The 20,554-nt window shown below is 30.0% G+C and overlaps 2 protein-coding genes across 2 annotated transcripts in view; both read left to right on the forward strand.

Moving 5' to 3' along the window:
- The window catches only part of HELRODRAFT_68144 (hypothetical protein), a gene marked incomplete at both ends in the record, with an annotated part of 50,170 nt that extends 45,290 nt beyond the window's left edge, over positions 1-4,880 (forward strand). The window contains 2 exons of the mRNA XM_009026944.1: positions 4,284-4,322; positions 4,705-4,880. Coding sequence (XP_009025192.1) covers positions 4,284-4,322; positions 4,705-4,880 — 215 coding nt within the window. The remainder of the gene's footprint in view (positions 1-4,283; positions 4,323-4,704) is intronic.
- Positions 4,881-11,122: 6,242 nt separating this feature from the next.
- On the forward strand, positions 11,123-19,076 carry HELRODRAFT_163426 (hypothetical protein; the record flags this gene model as incomplete). Its single annotated transcript, XM_009027293.1, has 5 exons — positions 11,123-11,163; positions 11,546-11,623; positions 13,450-13,586; positions 15,966-16,070; positions 18,967-19,076. The coding sequence occupies 5 exons, from the start codon at positions 11,123-11,125 to the stop codon at positions 19,074-19,076; spliced, it is 471 nt and encodes a 156-aa protein (XP_009025541.1).
- Positions 19,077-20,554: the final 1,478 nt, after the last annotated feature.

Here is a 20,554-nt window from a genome sequence, read left to right on the forward strand (position 1 = left end):
AATTTTTGTGTTAATTTATTATGTACCTGATGTCGCTCCTCTTACATGCAATGTAGACGGCGAATGTAAGATTATAATACGTCTCATTATCTACAACATTAACCACATCACCGTCACCCTCACTGTTTGTAAAAAAAACTAAGTATTACTAATTATTATCTAGCTAATGTGTAATACAATTTTTTTAGAAAGCATTTTATCACGTAAAAATTACCCGCAGAAGCACTAGATGACATATAGAAAAAAATTTTTGGCATTTGTTTTTAAGTACATTTTTATCCAACTTTTGAAGTCTGTCTGCTATTATTTTTATTTCATTCCCGCACGAGATTTCACATGTTTTGATTTTGCTTGTGTTCGTAGCAATTTTTATTTATACTGAGTAAATTATGTTAATGAGATTAAATTTTTTAATTTTTTTCATTTTGTAAGTGTGAAAAATAAAAATTTAAAAGTTTATTGTAGAGTTTTATATGTGAAAACATCATTTTATTTATTTGTTCTCTCTCGTAGTTTAATTTTTCCATTTCAACATGATGCTTAACTTAATTTTTGCAATTTTTCATCCAAAAAAACGCTCCAACGCATTTTTTGTAAAAAAAACAATATTTCAAAACAGACGGCAAACAACATAAAAAAATGCAGGAATTAGCATCGGAAAATATAAGTTTGGTTTTATAAGCTATTCATTCCATACCTATCCACATCACAGACAGCCATACGGTTTGATCTTAATTCGCTTTTTAATAGTTATACATACATGTGTGTGTGAGTTGTGTGTGTGTCTATGTGCGTGTGTGTGAGTGTATGTATGTGTGTGTCTTTGTGTGTAATGGTAGTTAGACTAGCCATTTCATATTAGGTGCATGAAGCCTACTGATGTTACTTCTAAATTATTTTGTCATTTTGAAAGGGAGGATAAGAATATTCCTAATTCAAATTTTAAACTCAACTTGCCATTTTGCAAAATTTTTTTCTGGGAAAAATACTCCAGAAAACTGTTGACGTTACAAAATACAAACACGAACGTGTGTATTTCTACGTGTTTGTACGGTCTCTGAACAATTGACAACCGGAACGAAAATTTAATTTTTCGGTACGGATTGTCAATTGGAAAATTCACAAAAGAAGGCAACACACTCTATTACACGCAAAAAACAAAATACACACACAAAAACACACACACAAACACACACACACACATAGAGACACAATTACATGCATTATTTTATCTCGTAGTTAACCAATAAAAAATAAATCATTGGATTTGAAAAAAATATATTAAGTTGACTCTTTAAAAGTAACAATGAAATTATTTGTGTGGAAAATTGATTGTTTGAACATCACATAAACAAAAAATTTAGCGAATTATAATGTATATTGTTCATTGCAGATGTTTTGAGAACAGTTTATATCATTTCTAGAAGGAATTGAAATGAGCTGTAAAAAATTTCAATAACTTTTAATTTATAATAATCTGTAATTATAAATATTAAAAATATGGAAAAATTTTCATAACTCATTTATAAAATTACTTATTTCCTTGATGATCGCTTATCGAGTTATTTTTCCAATCATTCACATTATTCATGGCTAGATTGTTTTGAAATTCAATTTTTTCCGAGATTTATGGAAGGTTTTATGAAACATTTTTTATAACTTTCAATTTAATTAACATTTAGATTTTTTTCTTTTGGAGATTCAGTGTTGGACAGCTGTTAACTTGTGTAACGTTTTCAAGCAAATGCCTCTGTGTCTAATGGCTTAAAAAACAAAATTTATAAAAACGTTTGTTCTTGGTTTATTATTTTGCATCATTTTGCTCTCATAGATGTTTCAGTAGAATTAAAATTTTGTTTTTGTAATCATTTCATGTAGTTTTGGTTCATTGGAAAACAATGTGCTGACTGCTTCAACCTTTCCCTATCAACTGAATAACGATGTTTGAATCTTTAAGGAATGTTGAAAGTTACAATGGTATCCCGCACAATGTATACTAAGTTTGATAGATACATGAGTTAAAAGTTGGGAATGATAATTGTCCATTTTCAATACTTTCCGTTTTGTACTGTTAAAACAACAAAACTTTTGATAGGTTTCTGTTCTAAAAATTTATATTTGAAAAATACTAAAGTTGCACGTGAATGCGATAGGAAGGAAATTGTTACTAAAACGAAGAGGACACTTGACTGACATGCTACAAACTTTTACGGTCGTCACTGGAGTAATCAATTCAAACAATGGAGACGACATTACCAAGCAATACTGCAAAATGAAAACAGAGCGTATGCTAAAGAAATGCAACCAAGATACACGTCCAATTTACATTTGTTCTGAGAATCATCTGGCAGTCCTCCGTGAAATACGCATAGACATAACACAAGAAACGAAAAAGAAGGAATAAATACTCTATATGTGCTGTGCAGTTTTTGTAACAATTTTTAATTAAGCTTAATAGTAAACACATACACCGCGAAAGATGTATCTATTATACTCAGTATAAGTGGAAATATCAGATGAACATCAACGGGGAACCTCTTTTAATATTCACATATGTAGTTTAAAAATTTGTAGCTAATGAGTAGTTAATTTGTAGTTTGTAGTTAACATTCATTTTAGAATGTTGAAACATCATATGTGTTCTAGAACGGTCAGCAAACAGAGCAGTCGGCTGTAAATCAATTCGTTTGCGTACAAGTTTATTATATTTACGTTATGAATCCTGAAGCAGAGGAATGTTGAAGAAAATGTGCGTCTATAATTTGCTTGTTACAGTGTTAATGATAATAAGTTTATGATCAATAATTTCGAATTCTTAATCGATTCAAATGCTAACCATTTTTGAAATCTAAAATTAACTTCTTAAAACAATATCAAACTTTTTATTAATAAATTTATAATTAATGAATAATTCTGTTTGCGATTCATAATTGTGAAAAAATTTTCAAATTTATTTTCGGCTTTAGTCCCTCACGCCAAGCTGTTTCAGATCAATATACATTTTTTATTATTATTCGACTTTTTATTGAACACAATTGGTTAAGAGTAATATATGCATTTGTGAGTCCATTTTGTTATAACTTTATGGCTGTTAAAGACCGCCTTCTTACATTTGTTATAGCAACAAACAATTCCATAGTTTATGATTATGATACCATCTGATTGCACGGCTCTTGTTATTTTTTTGTAGCCAGTATAAAAAAATTTACATTATTAACTAACTGTTATACGAAATCATTCCATTAAATTTTGAAATGCTTATTCTACATTGAAATGCATAGAAACAACACAGATAGCGTATTTGAACTGCCGTGATTCAGCGGATGTGACAAGCGAGAATTTTTTGTGTATCTCTAACTATCTCACCTCAAATTAAAACCTGACGCCTCTAACCATTACATCATAATTTTCACTTTTTGCGGTTTATACAATCGGCACCGTTAAGTAGATATTTATAAGTTATACATTGAAGTGTTTGAATGTATTGGCAGAATTCATTCATGCAACTGTTCGCAGTTGAATGCGATATAAATGTCACCTATCAGCCCCAGCAACTTTCATTTGCATGCGTGTGTGTCCGCCGACTTCGTTCAAAATTTATTGCACTAGAGAACAGCATCGTGAACCATGCATGTATGTTCAACCATAAAATTTAAATGATTGTATGCAGGTTGTAAGGGTCTTTCAGGTTGCATTGTCTAAACGTGAAAAGTGTATCATATGGTTGGGATTAAATTTATATTCTTATTTAGTTAAAGGTCAAAGGTTAATTACGCTCTTCCAATGTTCATTCATCACACTGCATGTGATACGCAAAGATCGTTTTGTTGTATTCGAACTTGGTCACTGCATAACAAGATTATGCAACCTAAACCACTAGACCATCGCGCCGTCCTTTATTATGTTAGACACACACACATACACACACATGCATATAAATATATATATATATATATATATATATTTACATATACAAACACACATGCAAAAAACAGTATCATCTGAGGCATAAGTGGATATTCAACTCTGTAAATATTTTCTGTACTGCTCTTTAGGGATTCAGCGCATTCTAGAGAACAACAGAAATAACCGTTGACATACATTATTCACTATACACTAGATTCACGGGAAAATTATTTCAAATTTATTAATTTATTCAGATAATTATTTTAATGTCATTTAAATTTTAAATGTTGTTAGTAAATAATTAAAAAAAAATTAAATTGACAAATTTTAAATGTTGTTAGTAAATAATTAAAAAAAATTAAATTGACAAATTTCAGATTACGGTATTCACTACGGAATACAAGAGAGAGACCTAAGTTAGTTCATGTTTGCGTTCGTTTAGGACGACAGTGAATGATGATTGGTGATGAATGACAAATGACATTAATAAAACTAATGTTATTAATGTCGCTTGTGAAGCGACGATGCAAATTTTGTACTTTTAATCTGTTTTTGCTACTGTTATTAATGATTGGTGGTAGCAGCCTAGTGGTGATGAGGATGACAACGACGATAATGTTGGTAACGATAATGAATAATGATGCGATGATAATAAATTAGATAAAGAGTTAGGATAGCCATAAAATATAACAACTGATTTTATTTTCATCAATTATATATTTTACTTTACATCGAAATATCATAACAGCAATCGCCACCATCACTGCAACCTTGCCCTACCACCACTGCCACACGCAGGTTGCTCCTTTTCCTACCACAGCGACATCAGCGCCACGGGCAACTTCACCTCTCCGAACTACCCAGGCCTCTATCCGCACATAACCGAATGCCACTTCCTTTTCTATGGCAGACAGCACGAAGTCATCCAGATCACCTTCGAAACTTTTGACGTAGAAGGCGTCCAAAATGAGTAAGTTCTTTAATGTTTTCTCTTTCTGTTCGGTGATTTTATTTTAATCTTGACATGCATTTTGTGTTATTTTTTTGAGGAAACAACATTTTTTTTTAATTTATTTTTTGATTTTTGATTTGTTTGTGAGTTTACATTTTAAAACATCAGTGCAAAATTTAGAACAGTAGAAAACTCAAATATAAATATTAAAATGTTTTATAGAAAATAAATATGAACTTTCTCAACAAAAATAAACAATTTCATTAATTTCGTTGAATGATGAAGTTAAACGACCAGCTTTAATGGGGTAGTTGAAAAATGTTTTTGTTATAAATATTTAACTAGAAGCTGTAAAGAAAATGAATCATGTTAATGCATTTTGCGCGTTAAAAGTTATATCTCAAGTAAATAAATTTTTATCAAAATGTAATCAACATTTATTTGTCTGTACATCTTGCAGAATTATTAGAAAATAAAACAAAATCTATGATTTTTTGTCGTACATACTTTATTGGATTCTATTTTTCAGTTTAATGTTCTAATAAATTTATTTAGCTAATCTGAAATTTCTTTTCAAAGAATAAAATTTATTTTCAAATAGTTATAAATTGGTTTTTCATGTTATTGCTCAATGGTGTTGCACGAGGTAGACGTTGAAATAAAATTAAGGAGTGTTTTGAATGGTAAACTTTTTCCTGTTCTTGACGCACCTTGTTATGATAGATGACGATGACAGTGTTGTTTAATGTCTTTGGTATCAATGATTGATGGCGTCATTGATGTAAAACTTGCAGATTGTAGATGGCGTTGTTGATATTAATGACGTAGATGGAAATGTCGTGTATGCGGCATAGGTGCCTGCCTCATTGAATTTGTTTCGTCAAAACTGTTTTTTCCAATTTTTTTTTGCTGGCCACCACCGAGATAATTTTACGGCCGTCATCAATCATAAGACCTAGGACATTTTCATTGTCGAAATTTTAATAACATTTCGCGTTTTTTTCTATTTACGGAAACTCGCAAATGCCGAATATTTTTTAGCAAATAGTTTTTTCAATTTTAGTAATTACATTTTTTGTATCCATTCAAGGAAACCTATCAAAACTTACCAGAATTCGTTTAGTTAATTTGAAAATAAGTGATTAATTTTGAAAAGCAGTTTGAGTTGAATTATTTTAACGTCACCAAATTGAATGAAGGATTTTTATAGAAATGCTGAAGTTGAAGAAATGAATTTAATGAAACACTTAAGCATTTTTTCTGTAATTTTGCTGATATAAAATTTCAATGCCTCTTATCAATTATTTCGCACAATTTTCATAGATGGATGTCTTGAAATATGAATGAATTTGTTCAGTATGGCTTAGTAGAGGTTATTGCAACTATTACAAAATTCTTATTTTAATCCTTGGCTGTTTTTGTGATACAATGCTTAACACATGAATGTTGTTGGTTGACTCAAGTTTAACGGCAAACATGAGTAAGTTTAATATATATTACAAAAAAATCACTATCATACAAACCACACTTGTGTTTCAGCTGTTGTCCTTTTAAAGAACAATTTCTGAGTTCTAGGAAAGACATTTGGTACGTAGTGTTTTAATGAATGTTTAGTAAGCGTTCGCTAGTTATATATAATGATTATGAATAAAATAAAAATATTTAAAATTTGTTTGGAATTTTTAAAGAAAGTAAATTTTTTTGTTTATTGAGAATAGCATCTAGTTAATTTTTTCTGTTCTATATGAAACGTTTGTAAGCAGAGTCTAACTCTTTCCACTACAAATTATGATACAATGATAGCTTTTCAAATCCAAATAGATTATATCTACGGAGTTCACACTGTCTACTTTTTCAGTATTGCTTTGGTTGTCCTTTAGTGGTCCAACCTTTGTGTTTCTTTTTTGTTATTCAATTGATGGACATGTTAACAGTAAAAGCTTTTACTGTCTTTTTTATGTTTTTATTCAGCTTTACCTCGTAACCCTTTATCGTCTTCTTGTTTATTTTCTTTGCCAAGTTCCTCTTTTTCACAAATTTTTATCTTGCTTTCTCAAGCTGACTCCCACACTTTGTTCCCAATAAGATTTGATCATTTTTGCGTATATTCTGCAATCTTTTCCATGTTCTACTTTTTGTTCTCCTGGCTTTTTGAACGTCCTTATTTACCCAAGGACATTTTTTGTTAGTTTTTCTGTAGGCTGGTATTGTTTGTAACTAAACTGAGTTAAAATGTTTCTTATAAAATAAGCTAGGGTTCAAGAAGACTTTACAACATAGCCATAGCGAAATAACGTACTTTAACATGAATCTTCAGAAGTTTCAGTTGTTTGAAATTTTTATTTTCTGATTTATTTTCACTAAAAAGATTATTATAATAAGTCAAAACTATCAACAATGAGTTTAATTAAAAAACTATAATGCTGTATTTATAAAAAAAAAGCGCTGTAGATTATTATTTTAATGAAATTCAAAATTTTAAAATTTAAGTTTTTACTTTATGAATTATAAAAACATTTCTTTGCAGTAATGTTTGCCGGTTTTCACATAATTCAATTCAACACGCTCATCCAAAAAATTTAGTCAACTGGGTTAATGGGTGGAACAAAAATTTAAATAGCAGAAATTTTCAATTGATGGACACGTTAACATTTGTTACGCTCCCTTGCTACTCTTAAGTTTAATAAGAGTCTGTCATGTTCAGTCGGGAGCAACTGATTCCAAACAAAAATCGGCCTGCCTATTTCAATGATACCTTGTTTGCAAATCATTGCTACCAATGTTTACACACTGTGTCATCAATATAAAAAGTACAACTGAAAGTTTTAGCAAATATTTTTCAGAGGAGAAAAAATTTCAAATTTTTTAAAAATTTTCTCTCAAAAAAAATCAAACTCCATTTGAAGGATATATAGTGGATTAATGCTAAGCTGAACAAAATGCTCTGTAGAAAATGTTCAACGTTTCAAACAATGCATGCAATCTGTCGCAAACAAAACCATGCTTTTTGTTTTTTGTTTTTTCATTCCATCATTTTTTCATCATTCCTTAGTTTCTACATTCTTTCGTTCCTACATTTTAACAAATCTTTAAACGTTATAATATCTAATCTTTTCTAATCCTTCGAAATCTTCTTGAAGCATTCCAAAAATGCAATAAATACGAAAATGCCTAGACCTCGCTGATTCATTATAACCGCAAACATGCTCTTCAAACGTATGCATTCATTTTGAGATGAATGGACAGATTTAATAATATTTTTATTTATTTGTTCTGCAAGCCGAAATTATGAATCTGCATGTTGGCAACGGGATTACATGAATAGAGAAGGCAATGCATGATGTATGTGATTCGCTACAGCAGAGACAGCATGCCATGCGTTCCTTCTTTCCTTCTTTCCTTCCTTCCTTTCTTCCTTCCTTCCTTCTTCCTTGCAAATGTCCTCAGAGCCATCATTCATCCAGGCGCGTTTGGCAGATGGGCATTGCTTAATATAAACATGCAATTATTTCCTCTGATTCGTTTGTTCTATCTTTGATTTTTCCTAAAAAACTGACTGATTTTTATTTTGCATTAGTTGTGTGAACAACTGAACATCAAATAAGATTAATGAATTATAATAATGATTTATTGATAGAATTTGTTTAAATGATTAAGCAACATTTTTTAATAGAAACAAACGTTTCAAATTATTTTCAATTACTTGAGATTGAAATCTGGAATCATAAAAAAAACTGAACGCAATGAATATTAGTTGGGTACGCAATGTTCATTTCCTCCATTAATAACAATTATTCTGGATTTTACTTTTCGGAAGAAAGTCCTAAATTTTTTTAGGAAATTTTCTCAGATTGATTAATACAAATTTTTGCCTTTGCAATAAAATCAACCTTTCTTACTTATTAACCCATTTATATAATGTCATTGCCGTAGTAGGTAATTTTTATTTTTTCGTAATTAGCATAGGCTAAAACAATTATGAACCGACCAGACTTTTTTAGTTGCTCAAATTTGGTACTGCCCTACCCAGTTTCAAATGCACTCTTAAAAGGAAGCATTTGCAAGAAATAATGAAGTGAATGATACTTAATTCGCAATAATGAATAACCTAAAATAATAATTGCTCCTTTGGCAAACTTCAGTTATTAACGCGGCATGCTAAATAAATAAATGTATGCACTTGACCATTTATAACATTTGAATTCCTTCAGCCATCAACTTATCATACACCACGTAAAACAAATAAAACTTGTAATCGACACAATAAATTTTTCACCAGAGCAATATAACTCTAGCATAATTTTACATCAGGGCCATCAGTATTACTATATTTATCTTAGTTATCGTCGTCATCGCGCTCACCATGGTGACGGTGTTATCCACGTCATATTGCTAATAACTTAGGGAATTACAGAAATTGATATCCCGCGCACTAATAACCAACATGCGTCTGCTGTCCGTCTTTGCACTGATAGATGCGTTTTTCTGAACTTCCTCCAAATCCGCACATAATTTGAAATATACTTATGAAAAAAAACTTGTTTAGTTTTATTTCTTAGTTTTGTTTATTTTTTTATTTTCTGAAAATGTACTGAATATCTTAAACACAATTTTTTTACGTTTATATTTTAGCATATTAGCAGACAAATGTAGAAATTCGATTTTATAGCTTTTTTTTGGGAACATTATTTTTATCGATGCAAATAAAAACTAGTTGCTATACAAAAAAAAATTAAAAAGTTATCTGGAATAAATAACTTCAGTATTTTTATTCCTTATGTCAACAGACAAACGTCAGCTTCATCTTTATCTTTCATTCCGGTTGGAGAGCTTTATTAAGAAAGGAACGACTTTTTTTATAAGTAAAAACATATATACTTTTTAAAATACTCATGGAGAAAAAAAGTTTTTTGAAACATTTCTTAGACATTGATTTAATAATAAGTATTACAATTACAATTACAATAACTACATTCATGTCACCTCTGGCCTATAAGTTAATAACAACTGCTAAACATTTCCTTCATATAAAGTTACATTAAAATTTATTTACCTATCAATAATTATAAAAATTAGTGACAGTAAGCAAGAAAGACTTTTTACAGACCTTTCACCAAAGTAGCAAATATAGCATGTATAGTTCAATTTCAATGATGTTGCTGCCCGCGACGTTGTCATCATGTTGAAATATTTTATTAGCGCGTTTGTAGGTTGGCAACATGTTGTCAGTTCATGTATGCACTCTGATTGTTTGTTGTTGTTGTTGTTGTTGTGTTGTTGTTGTAGTTGTTGTTACGTGGTTTCCAGTTTTTGGAAGGAAATATAATTCGCGGTGAATTGCTGGTTATTTTTTAATAAATTCAAGCAATTATATAATAGTGCAACGATTAATGTGAAAAAAATTATTAATTTTATTCAAAAAAAGCTTCAAATCATTTTATGAGCTATTAAATCATTTATTTATATAATGATTTATTTATTTTCAGCCGTTTATATAATTTTCAATCAGTTGTTATCTGAAGCCTTTTCAAAAGTTTTAGCTATGTGCTCATGAATATTTATGAAGAGATAATTGTATAATATTTCGTTTCACATTTCTTTATGTTACCGATGCTAAAAAAAAATAAATAAATTCTTTGAGAGTCAAAAGACATGATGAGCAAAAGGCCTAAAAAATAATTTGCAATCAATCGATGAGAATCATTCACGTGCGTACATCAATCACACGCCTGCTTCCAGCATTACCAAGGCACTAATGACGTATGGTCTACGTGTCAATTACATCTTCTACTCTTTCTTCCACCTTTCTATTTCATATTTTTGTTGTTAGTTTCACGCTCAATAGTTGTTTTTATAAATGTTATCATCAATTGAAGTATAACACCAAAGCATCAGCACGGCATGGCATAATTAAATAATGACTGAATAACAATTGAGCTATTGAGAATAGCAATTTAAAGGTTATATTAATATTTATATTTAAGTTTCACTTTGATTTATCATACTGTGCATTGCTTTACTGATTGATTTTTTGTGTTTTTAACATCCAAATTTAACTTTTGTTTAATACTTCTCAAGTTTCTTCAATAATTAGCGACAAAGGAATAATCACGTTGACATAACCTAACAGATGCAATGAATGAACTTTTACTAAATTTATACAATTGTTTCATCTCATTGAACTTGAACACATACCATCAACATTCAACACATAGATAGACCAGAAGTCAGTTCATTTTACTCAAACGTTTGTACACTATCTTGATGGCCTATCATTTGAGTTCACATATTCGAATTTTCGTACGGTAAGCTTTTAGTTAATAAGATAAATAAGTTGTTAGTTTAATAGTAAATAAGTTGAGATTGAAAATGCGGAGATTGTACAATAAAAATAACGTCTGATCGAGATTACATGTTCAATGAAGTATATATATCAAATAAGATATAATTCGCATTATGCTGAGCTCAAGTTTAAAAATACTTCAATATAAAAAAATTGAATGAAGTGCGTGTGGGGTCACTCAGTCATAAGACTTAAACGAATCATTCAGAAAAAAAGGTCTTAAAGAATAGTCAAATATTTAACCGAAAAGTTAAACTTTTTGTAATATTACTGAAAATAATTGTAATAATATATGATAATTTAGGAATTGATTTCAAATGAAATAATTTCTTATTTTGTGACAGTTGCAACGAAAAAACCCAGAGTGATTATGTTGAACTTTCAAACTTCAACGTTCAACTGATGGATAGGAAGATGAGTAGGTGGGTCCGGCTTATTTGATTGATTTGTTGAGATATTGATTGATTGAATGACTGACCGACCGACCGACCAATTGATTGATTGATTGATTGATTGATTGGTTGGTTGGTTGGTTGGTTGGTTGGTTGGCTGGCTGGTTGGTTGGCTGGTTGGTTGGCTGGTTGGTTGGCTGGTTTGTTGGCTGGTTGAATCGATGGATGGTTGGTTGGCTGGCTGGCTGGTTGGCTGGCTAGATGGCTGGCTGGTTGGTTGGATGGCTGGTGGACTGCAAAACAGTTCGTATGACTTGCTGCTAGTTTGGTTCTGGAATGAATGATCCATGAGTGAAAGGTTGAAACACACGAGATGATTGATGGATACTGCATGAATAATTTTTTAACAGTTGAATGCTGATTAGCTACTCCATTGGATAATATTATTTAAATTTTTTTTATTTTCATATAAAATAAATAAATAAATTTGAAAAAAATTATATTTATTCATTTATTAATTTGTTGATAATATTTTTAAAAAATGTGTAAAAATCTACCTAGCTGTTTTGGGAAAAAATTTATATAATTTTTTTCTACTTTTTGAAAATTGTAAAAAATTGCAAAAAGAAACAGCCTGAAAACATCGTAGAGGTTCACATTCGCATGAGCATTAGGCCGAAGTAACAACATTGAATTGTTATTCTCAAGGCAATTTGCATTGGAAAACACAAAAAATACAAAATTTTCAATTTTTCAAAATTTTATAAAATGTTATCAAATGTTTTAGATTTTTTTATATTCATGTAGAAACTATTTTTAATATTTGAAAATTGTTTTTCTACTTTGAAAATGGTTTCTCAGATTTTAAATTTTTTTTATAAAGAGGTTAAAAAGTGAACATTTCAACGTTAGCAGTAACTTCAGACAGCAGAATATTTTCAGTTCCCAGTTACATGTAGAAAGATTGAGAGCTTGTCAAACATTTGAATGTTGTCACTTGTCATATATATTTTATTAAAAAGAAATTATTAAAAAAACATTGCTATATAACTCATATTTTAAACGCATAAAGTTAAATAATAATAAGTAAGAATTGCTTAAAAAGTTGACGATTGTCACGAGGCTGAAGTATAAAATATTCTGAAGTTAAACTCAAACTTTCAGCGTTGTACGGCTGTTGATATTATCGTCATGATTTCATGAATAAAGCATATAAAATTCTAAAAAAAACTTCACCGAATGAAAGAAAAAAAATTACTCCTACAAATAGTTAGTTTTTTACTCAAGAGTAAAAGAAAAAGAAGAAGATGAAGAAAAAGAAAAAGAAGGAGAAGAAGACGGTGATAATGCTAACGATAGTGTTGATATTGATAATGATGATATTGTCTCGATGATGGTGGTGTGACGTCATTTATGATGTGATAACGTGGTTGATGACGAACGTGAAAAATTACATAACGACAGATTTTATTTAACAGGAAAATTTTTTATTTAAATCCACAAGTGATTAAATTTTTTGAGTTTTTGTCTAATATGACATTTGTCGAGTGGAATATAAATTTTGATCCGTCTCGATGTGTTTTAAACAGTCCTTAAAGATTTGATTGGATGACATAAAAAATTTTTCTCAGGTGCTCCTATCTACAAACATAAAACCATATTTTTAGATAGCATTCCATTCAATCATGCATTTATAACATTACTTAAGATAAAAGATATGAGCACAGGTTTTAATCAACCAAAGCTTACTAGCTTATTACTAAGATTGTTTAAAAAATGCAAAATAAAATAAAATTGTAAAAAAATTCAGTAAATCAATGAAGTTTTTATAATTTATAATTTTGTCTTCACTGAAGATTGTGCCACAAATTGCCAGAGAATCGGCGCGTGATCATCTCTGACAACAACTTCTTCCGTGTGACATTCAAATCAAACGATAGATTCGACTCAACAGGTTTCCTCGCCACGTACGAGTTCAAAAAAATTGAAGGTGGTTAGTCCAGTTGCTGTCTTCTACAGTTTTTTCTCTTTTAAGAATTTTTTTTCTTGCACGGGAGTTTTGTTTTGTGTGATAGATTCATTGTTGAATGATTTATGTGGAGTTTTTTTTTCACATTTTTTTTATGGTTTGCAATGTCAGTAGTTATTTTTAGTGTTTGGTCCTGCTGGGTTTTCCGTGTTCTAGTTTATTAAAATTAAGTTGTATAGCAGTTGTTTTTGTTGTGATTTTTCTTAAAAAATTAGGTTGATTAATTAATCCGTTCAGTTGCGCGGTACTTTTTGCAAAATCGTTTCAGTAAAATGTTTTGAATGGGTTGATCAAAATTTATATTCTGGTAATGTTCGCTGCAGCTTCACAAAGGTTCATCGTTTAGGCTTCGTTGATACTTTGTCGTTTAATGATTTTTTTTACACACGATTTGCTTCCATTTGTTTTTATTTCGTACTCTGTAATTAAGAGCCACGTTGAAAATTTTCAAATTTTAACCGGTGAATTTTAATTTTTCATCCAACTTTATGAATCAGTTATAAAATGATTAGCTATTTTCACGGCTTGTTTAACAAAAACAGTTCAAATAATTTTTATAATTGTTGTAAAAAATTTTACGATATTTTCACCTCATCAAAACAATTATTCAGACGGTAATTCTTTTGCTTTTTTCAATTTCAGCAGTAGCGAATATGTACGCGTTGTTTTATCACTTTCATCATTACAGATCTGTTTCCAACTATACTTCCTACTGGTCCCTGGGGCTTTATTCAATAATGATATAATATTTTTGTTAGCTGTGGTGTGCGTCACTTGTGTTGTGCACAGTTTTGTATGCGTTTGTAAATGTGTATGTATTTGAGAAAATATTTGGTCATTGTTTTTCGGTTTTTCTAAAGTTTCTTTTTACATCGCCATTTAAAACAACATTTCAACTATAATTTATAACTAAAGTTATTTCGGCAAGGAACAGTCGTCCGTGTTTTGTTCAGATAAAATATAAATAAATAGAAAGTGTAAATAAATATTTTCAAAATTTGATGCAGTAAAAAATTGCAAATTGAACATTTTATCACATATAACTACCGTATATATAACAACATTATATAACACATTTGTCAAGAGAAGAATCCATTTCATCTATTATTCAACAAAAAAATTACCTTAACGAGTGGTCTTAGTATACCATCAAAAAATATCAAAAATCCTCATATCGTCTTTTTACTCAAATTTTTACTGATGGGAATAACAGAGCCGAGGAAAATTTAAATTTTAAAGCACAAAATTAAATAGAAAGATAGTTTCATGAAAATTTGTTTTTGAGATGTTTTTATATATTGGGCGCATCCAGTTACGTTGCAGTAATAAAATTGAAATTTCAACAATAGTGTCAGTGGTGTTGGATGTTTAATGTTTATGACTGGCATGGCCAATCTCATTAAGTTGATGACATTTTTATGAATGCCGACTTAATAATTTTATGTATTGCTCTATATTTTTATACATTGCTCTATATTTTTATATATTGCTTTATATTTTTTTATAGGTTTTAAATGCTGTCAAGTAGAATTTTGCGATGTTTTCATGAATTCTTTATTGCCATGTTGTGTTGTCAGGGTGTGAGAAGTTGAGTTGTTCCTTACTGACTGTTAATGCGTCTGTTTGTTATAAAATGGTCGTTATTTTTTGTAGTTTTCAGAATCTAATTTGTCGTTTTAATTTAAAATAAAACTTGCACTTTACGGTACCTTGAGACGGTGCGTGTGCTATGGATACATAACCTCATTTTATTGTGCCTGCTTTTCTGTCTTATTAAAACTTATCAAACAAGTTTCAAATATATTTAAATTATTTCATCAAAACACTTAAACACTTAAATATCAGTTATTTAAATTTTTTTTAATGTTGTAAGATTTTTTTTTCTAAAAATTCAAAAAAAAGTATCTTTTAATTAACTTTCAACTCTTGACAGACAGCTTCCGTCCATGCGCTTGCAAATATTTATTTCAAGATTAATATTTAAAGTACTGACATCTTAACAACTCTATTAAACATGTAGCAGTGAAATTTGCATTGAATTATATGTGAATAAAATAAAAAAAATCCATATCAAGTTTGAACACGGTCAAAAATTCAGTTTTGATGATTTATGATAAGATATGACGTGATGCGGCATCGTGTTGTTGCTGTTGTTGTCGTTGTAGTGTTTTTATGATGCATGTCGTGTTGTTGCTGTGTTTTGATGATGTATGCTAATGTTGTTGTTTTTGCCGTTGTTTTTGTTGTTGTGGTGATGGTGGTGTTGTTGATAATGTTGTTGATGTCTTTGTTGTTGTTGTTGTTGCCGTATTTTTTGTTGCGCTCTTAATATTTCGTCGCCAGGCGTTGTGCTCCGCCGACTCCTGACATATTCAATTACAACTTCATTTCCAGCTGGTGGTGGAGGTGGAGATGAAAGAGATGACGACCGCGATGATGATGGCGTTGGTGTGATGGTGACGATTGTGAATGTGATGATGAAAGTGAAGAAGAAGATGATGATTGTGATGATGATAATGATGATGATGATGGTGATGATGATGATGATGATAAAAATGATGAAGATGATGGTGAGGATGAAACATGTAATTGTCGGTGATGATTAAAACGATCACAACAATAAAGGTAACGATGAAAATATTATCAATTATGATGATATTGAATCTTTAAACGGGTGATGAGAAACATGAGAAGATTTTAAATGTTTCCGCGAAACATGAGAGGATTTTAATGATGTAACTTCCTCTGATATGTTTTGCTTAATTGAAAAGAATAGATCTATACAGTTATTTGAAATCTGTCATGTTTGATGAGAACACAAAACATTCTTTAGTACAAAATTTTTATTGCTAGAAAATTTACCTCAAAAGTTAATTTGAAAAAATTGAATTGTTACACACATTTTGTAATTACAAAAAAAAATATAAATTGTGAATATAACAGCAAAATAGTCGGCAGCTTGAGTTTAAAACAGTTTTTAAAACTTTTTTTCAAGATCTTCAAGAAGGGATAGCGAGCATGATGGCAGTTTCTGCAACATAGGCAACACTAATTTTCACAAAACTGTTACGCAAATACTGCTTTAAAAAAAACAATTATTCAACTTATCGTGGAAAATACACTTAAATTTTGAAATAATTTTTATTTGATCATAACTTCAAATAAAATTTTCTTCAGATTTAAAAAAACCGAGTTTTAATTTGCCGTCTTGAATGTCAGCTATTTGATGTGGAATTTCAGAATTAAAAATTTTTATATGCGTCTTTTAAAGGATTCTTTTTAGACGAATAAATTTTTAATTGCCATCAAAAAAATCTCATAAAGTTCGAAGAAAATCGTTTTAATTGGTTTTGGATGAGAAATTTTCTGAAGTTTTCCTCATCAGCCATATTTTTTCTTGATTTTTTCACTACAAAAAATAACGTAAAATACTTTTTATGATTTATTTCTAAAGCTGTTTTGAAATTGAGAAAAATTGATGTTGTTAACTTCTTCGAATTAAAATGATGGCAAATTAACCTAACAGTAGCAGGGTTGTAACGCCTGGAAGGAGCTGAGCAATGAAATTGTTTCAGCGGTTTCAATCAACAACTTTAAAATCAAGCTATGGCATTTATTTAGTATTGGTTTCTTACAATTTACATTTTGAGAATGTTGTCACGTTATATTTCGTCAGAAAAATTAATTTAACGATTCAAACATCTAAATGTCATTATCATGACCTATATAAAGCCCAGAGCACCCAGAGCAAAATTTTTTTTTCGTTCTACTAACCAATTTTCATATCTGATCATATTATTTTTTGTCTATTCATTCACATTTTTGTCAATTTGTAAATAATAAAAAAGTTATTGCATATTGTTAACTTCATTATAATTATCATTGATAACGTCATGTTAACGTCGTAGAAATGTTTGATGAGCTTTTTTCTTGTCATGCCATTTCTGCATCCGTAACGCTCGAGTGTTGATATACTTTTGTCCGCTATTCGCGAAAAATCATGTCCCAAGTTTTGTGGTCAGCAATCTAATGGTCGGATCGGATGGATGATTTTTCATCTAGTACGCCTTGTAGATAACGCATTTATTATGTTTCAGTTTATTTGCGCGTGCGTCTCTTCATATCTCTGCATTTTATTTTCAGATTTTTGGTCTCTCGGTATTTTTTTCATTGGTCATTTTACTGCATGCATGCTAATTTGCATATTCAATTACTTGATAGGCGGTCTAATTTATCTGAACAACTCAGTTTGGGAAATGAGTATTTCTTCTACCAATGCGTTCGTAGATTTCTTGTATGAATTTGTTCTGTTTGAAATATATTCTTGTTGTGTTCTGTGACCAATGCATGTTTGTTATTCACTTTTGATAGTGGTCTTCTTTTACGCGTGCAGATGTTTGCTATTGGCTGCAGCAAAGTAGTCTTTCGGTGGTCATTTTGTGTTTTCATTTTGTTTCGCTCCTGGTCAAATCAATATGCTTGCCTGGCACGTCTGCACTAAGGTAATTGAAAATTTTCTGTTTGTTATTCCATATGCTGCGTACTGCCAGTGCTGAAATATGCCGGGCCGTGCCGTACCTTGAACAGGCTGTTTGTGATCGTTGAGGTACCTATTGGAGAAGCGTTTGGTAATATTTTCGTCGTTTTTGCTACTGTTGTTGTTGTTGATGTTGTTGTTACCTATTGTTGCAAACACGGTATGCTGTTTTTGTTGTTGTTAATGTTGTTGTTGTTGTTGATGCTGTCACCGATTGCTGTTGTTAGTGTTTCAGCTGATACGGCAAATGAAATTGCTTCTGGTTACGTGTTTGTTATTGACGTTTCATGCGTCATGCACTGATCACGTGATATCCTTGATGACGTCATTCATCTGCGAGTCAATCACGACTCAGTTGAACGCGTGTGCTGCATGATGGGAGGTCGGGCGGTTGCGTTCGTGCCGTTCCTTTGATGTCTGCATTTCCATAACAAATGAAATTTTGTGGCTTTTTTCTCGTTTTTTTTAATGCTGGATTTTATCAAAAAATAAACTTAATAAAATAAATTCTTTAGTTCGAAGACCATTTATTTTTTAAAATGTATTTATATACATATCTATCCAAAATTGTTTGATCAAACTTGTTTGACAGAAACATTCATAAATCAAAAATGTGTTGTTTTTTTGTGCCTTGTTATGATTTAAAATGTACTCGGCGTTGGTATTGTAGTATTTTCTATTTTGTCAACTTTCTGACATTTTCTTACATTTGTTTGTTGAAATTATTAAAAATTACGAATAAATAAATTAAAGTGTTTATAAAAATTAAGATTACATTAAAATAAACACAAAAATTTCAAATTTCAGACGGAAAGTCAGCTAAGAAGCACGCGAACCTGGCGTTTGGCGGGAAACAAACTGGCAGTTTACTCTTGTTCTACGCCATCTCTAGCAGTTTTTTCATCCACTATTTTTGAATCGATATATTTTTCCAATAAAAGAGTTATTAACACAAAAGACCATTTGGTTTTTTTTGCTGAATATAGAGAATATTTTTGATGTGTTATGACGATTTCTTGAGAAATTATTATCCGACAGATGAGTGTGTTAGCACACATGTGTTTGTCAACGGGTGTATGCGAATATATAACTATTAGGTCATAAATATGAATTATATGATTATATATATTTATATGAGTATATATAATTATTTAATTATTCACATTATTTTTAATTTCTCGAGAGCGTATTATTAATGAAAAATCGTCATGACAATAATAACATAAAATAAACCGTCTAAAATACCAGACTTTGAAAGAAAAGAAAATCATTTAATTTTTTTGACGAATCGTTGTGGAATCATTTGACCCTAACTTAAAATTTGACTGGCTCGGTCCATTGTTGATCCCTACGCATGATCTTGAAGAATTAAACTATAGTTTCACCTTATTATGTATTAGACGAGTTTTAAACCTTTTAAAAAATAGTTTAACCGGAGTTATTCCTGACCTAAAGTTTAATTTAACAAATTTGGATTATTTTAACATTCCAAGTAAATGAACAAAAGAACAAAAACACATAAACATCTGGTTGTTATAGTGTAAATAAATAATACCTTTACACAAATTATCCATTTTTATTTATATTTTATTATTAATTTTCTTTATTAATTTAATCACGGTAAAAGTTATAACTAGATGTTTTAAATAAAATTTAAATTTCGAAACATTACAAAGCCTTATTCTACAAATCTAGATATATGCGCATGTACATATGTATCTAAAATATCCACATACCTATAATGTTCATATACAATAATACGTTTATCATGATACGTATATCATGATATCAATATATCTTATGATAACCTCATTCAAACTGGTAACATGGCATTCCCTAAAATAGCAATCTATAACATTCATCTAACTAGAATGTCATTGATTAGTATCACTTTTTCACATATAAATAAAATACATATGCATGTGTTGTGTGTGCCTGCGTGTGGTATGTGTATGTATGTGTGTGTGTGTGTTTGTGGGTGGGGGGGTTTGCTTGTCGATCTAATGTTGTTTTTTATTGATATATAGATACAAGGTATCATTAAGAGGTTTTAACAATGTGTATCATTGAGACATGTTTTTAATTCAACATTACTTGAAAATTCATTTAAAAAGTTTAGTAAGTTCATTTTTAAATTATTTAAATCGTAGTTAACAATTTTTTTTAATATTTAATGATTAAAAACAGTATAAAAATCCTGTCATTATATAGAAGATAATTGCTTTCTGTTAAGAACCGTTAACTTTTTTACTAATTCGATTTGTAGAATAAAGTCATTGTAATTAAACATGTATTGACTCCAACCTCATTTTCGTCTCTGGTCTTGCGAATTTAGTGAAGTTTACATTTTATTATTTCTCGTTGATTGATTTAAAATTAGTTGCAATCTCGCATC

This window comes from Helobdella robusta (genome assembly GCF_000326865.2).
Source record: "Helobdella robusta unplaced genomic scaffold HELROscaffold_5, whole genome shotgun sequence".
Lineage (NCBI taxonomy): Eukaryota > Metazoa > Annelida > Clitellata > Rhynchobdellida > Glossiphoniidae > Helobdella > Helobdella robusta.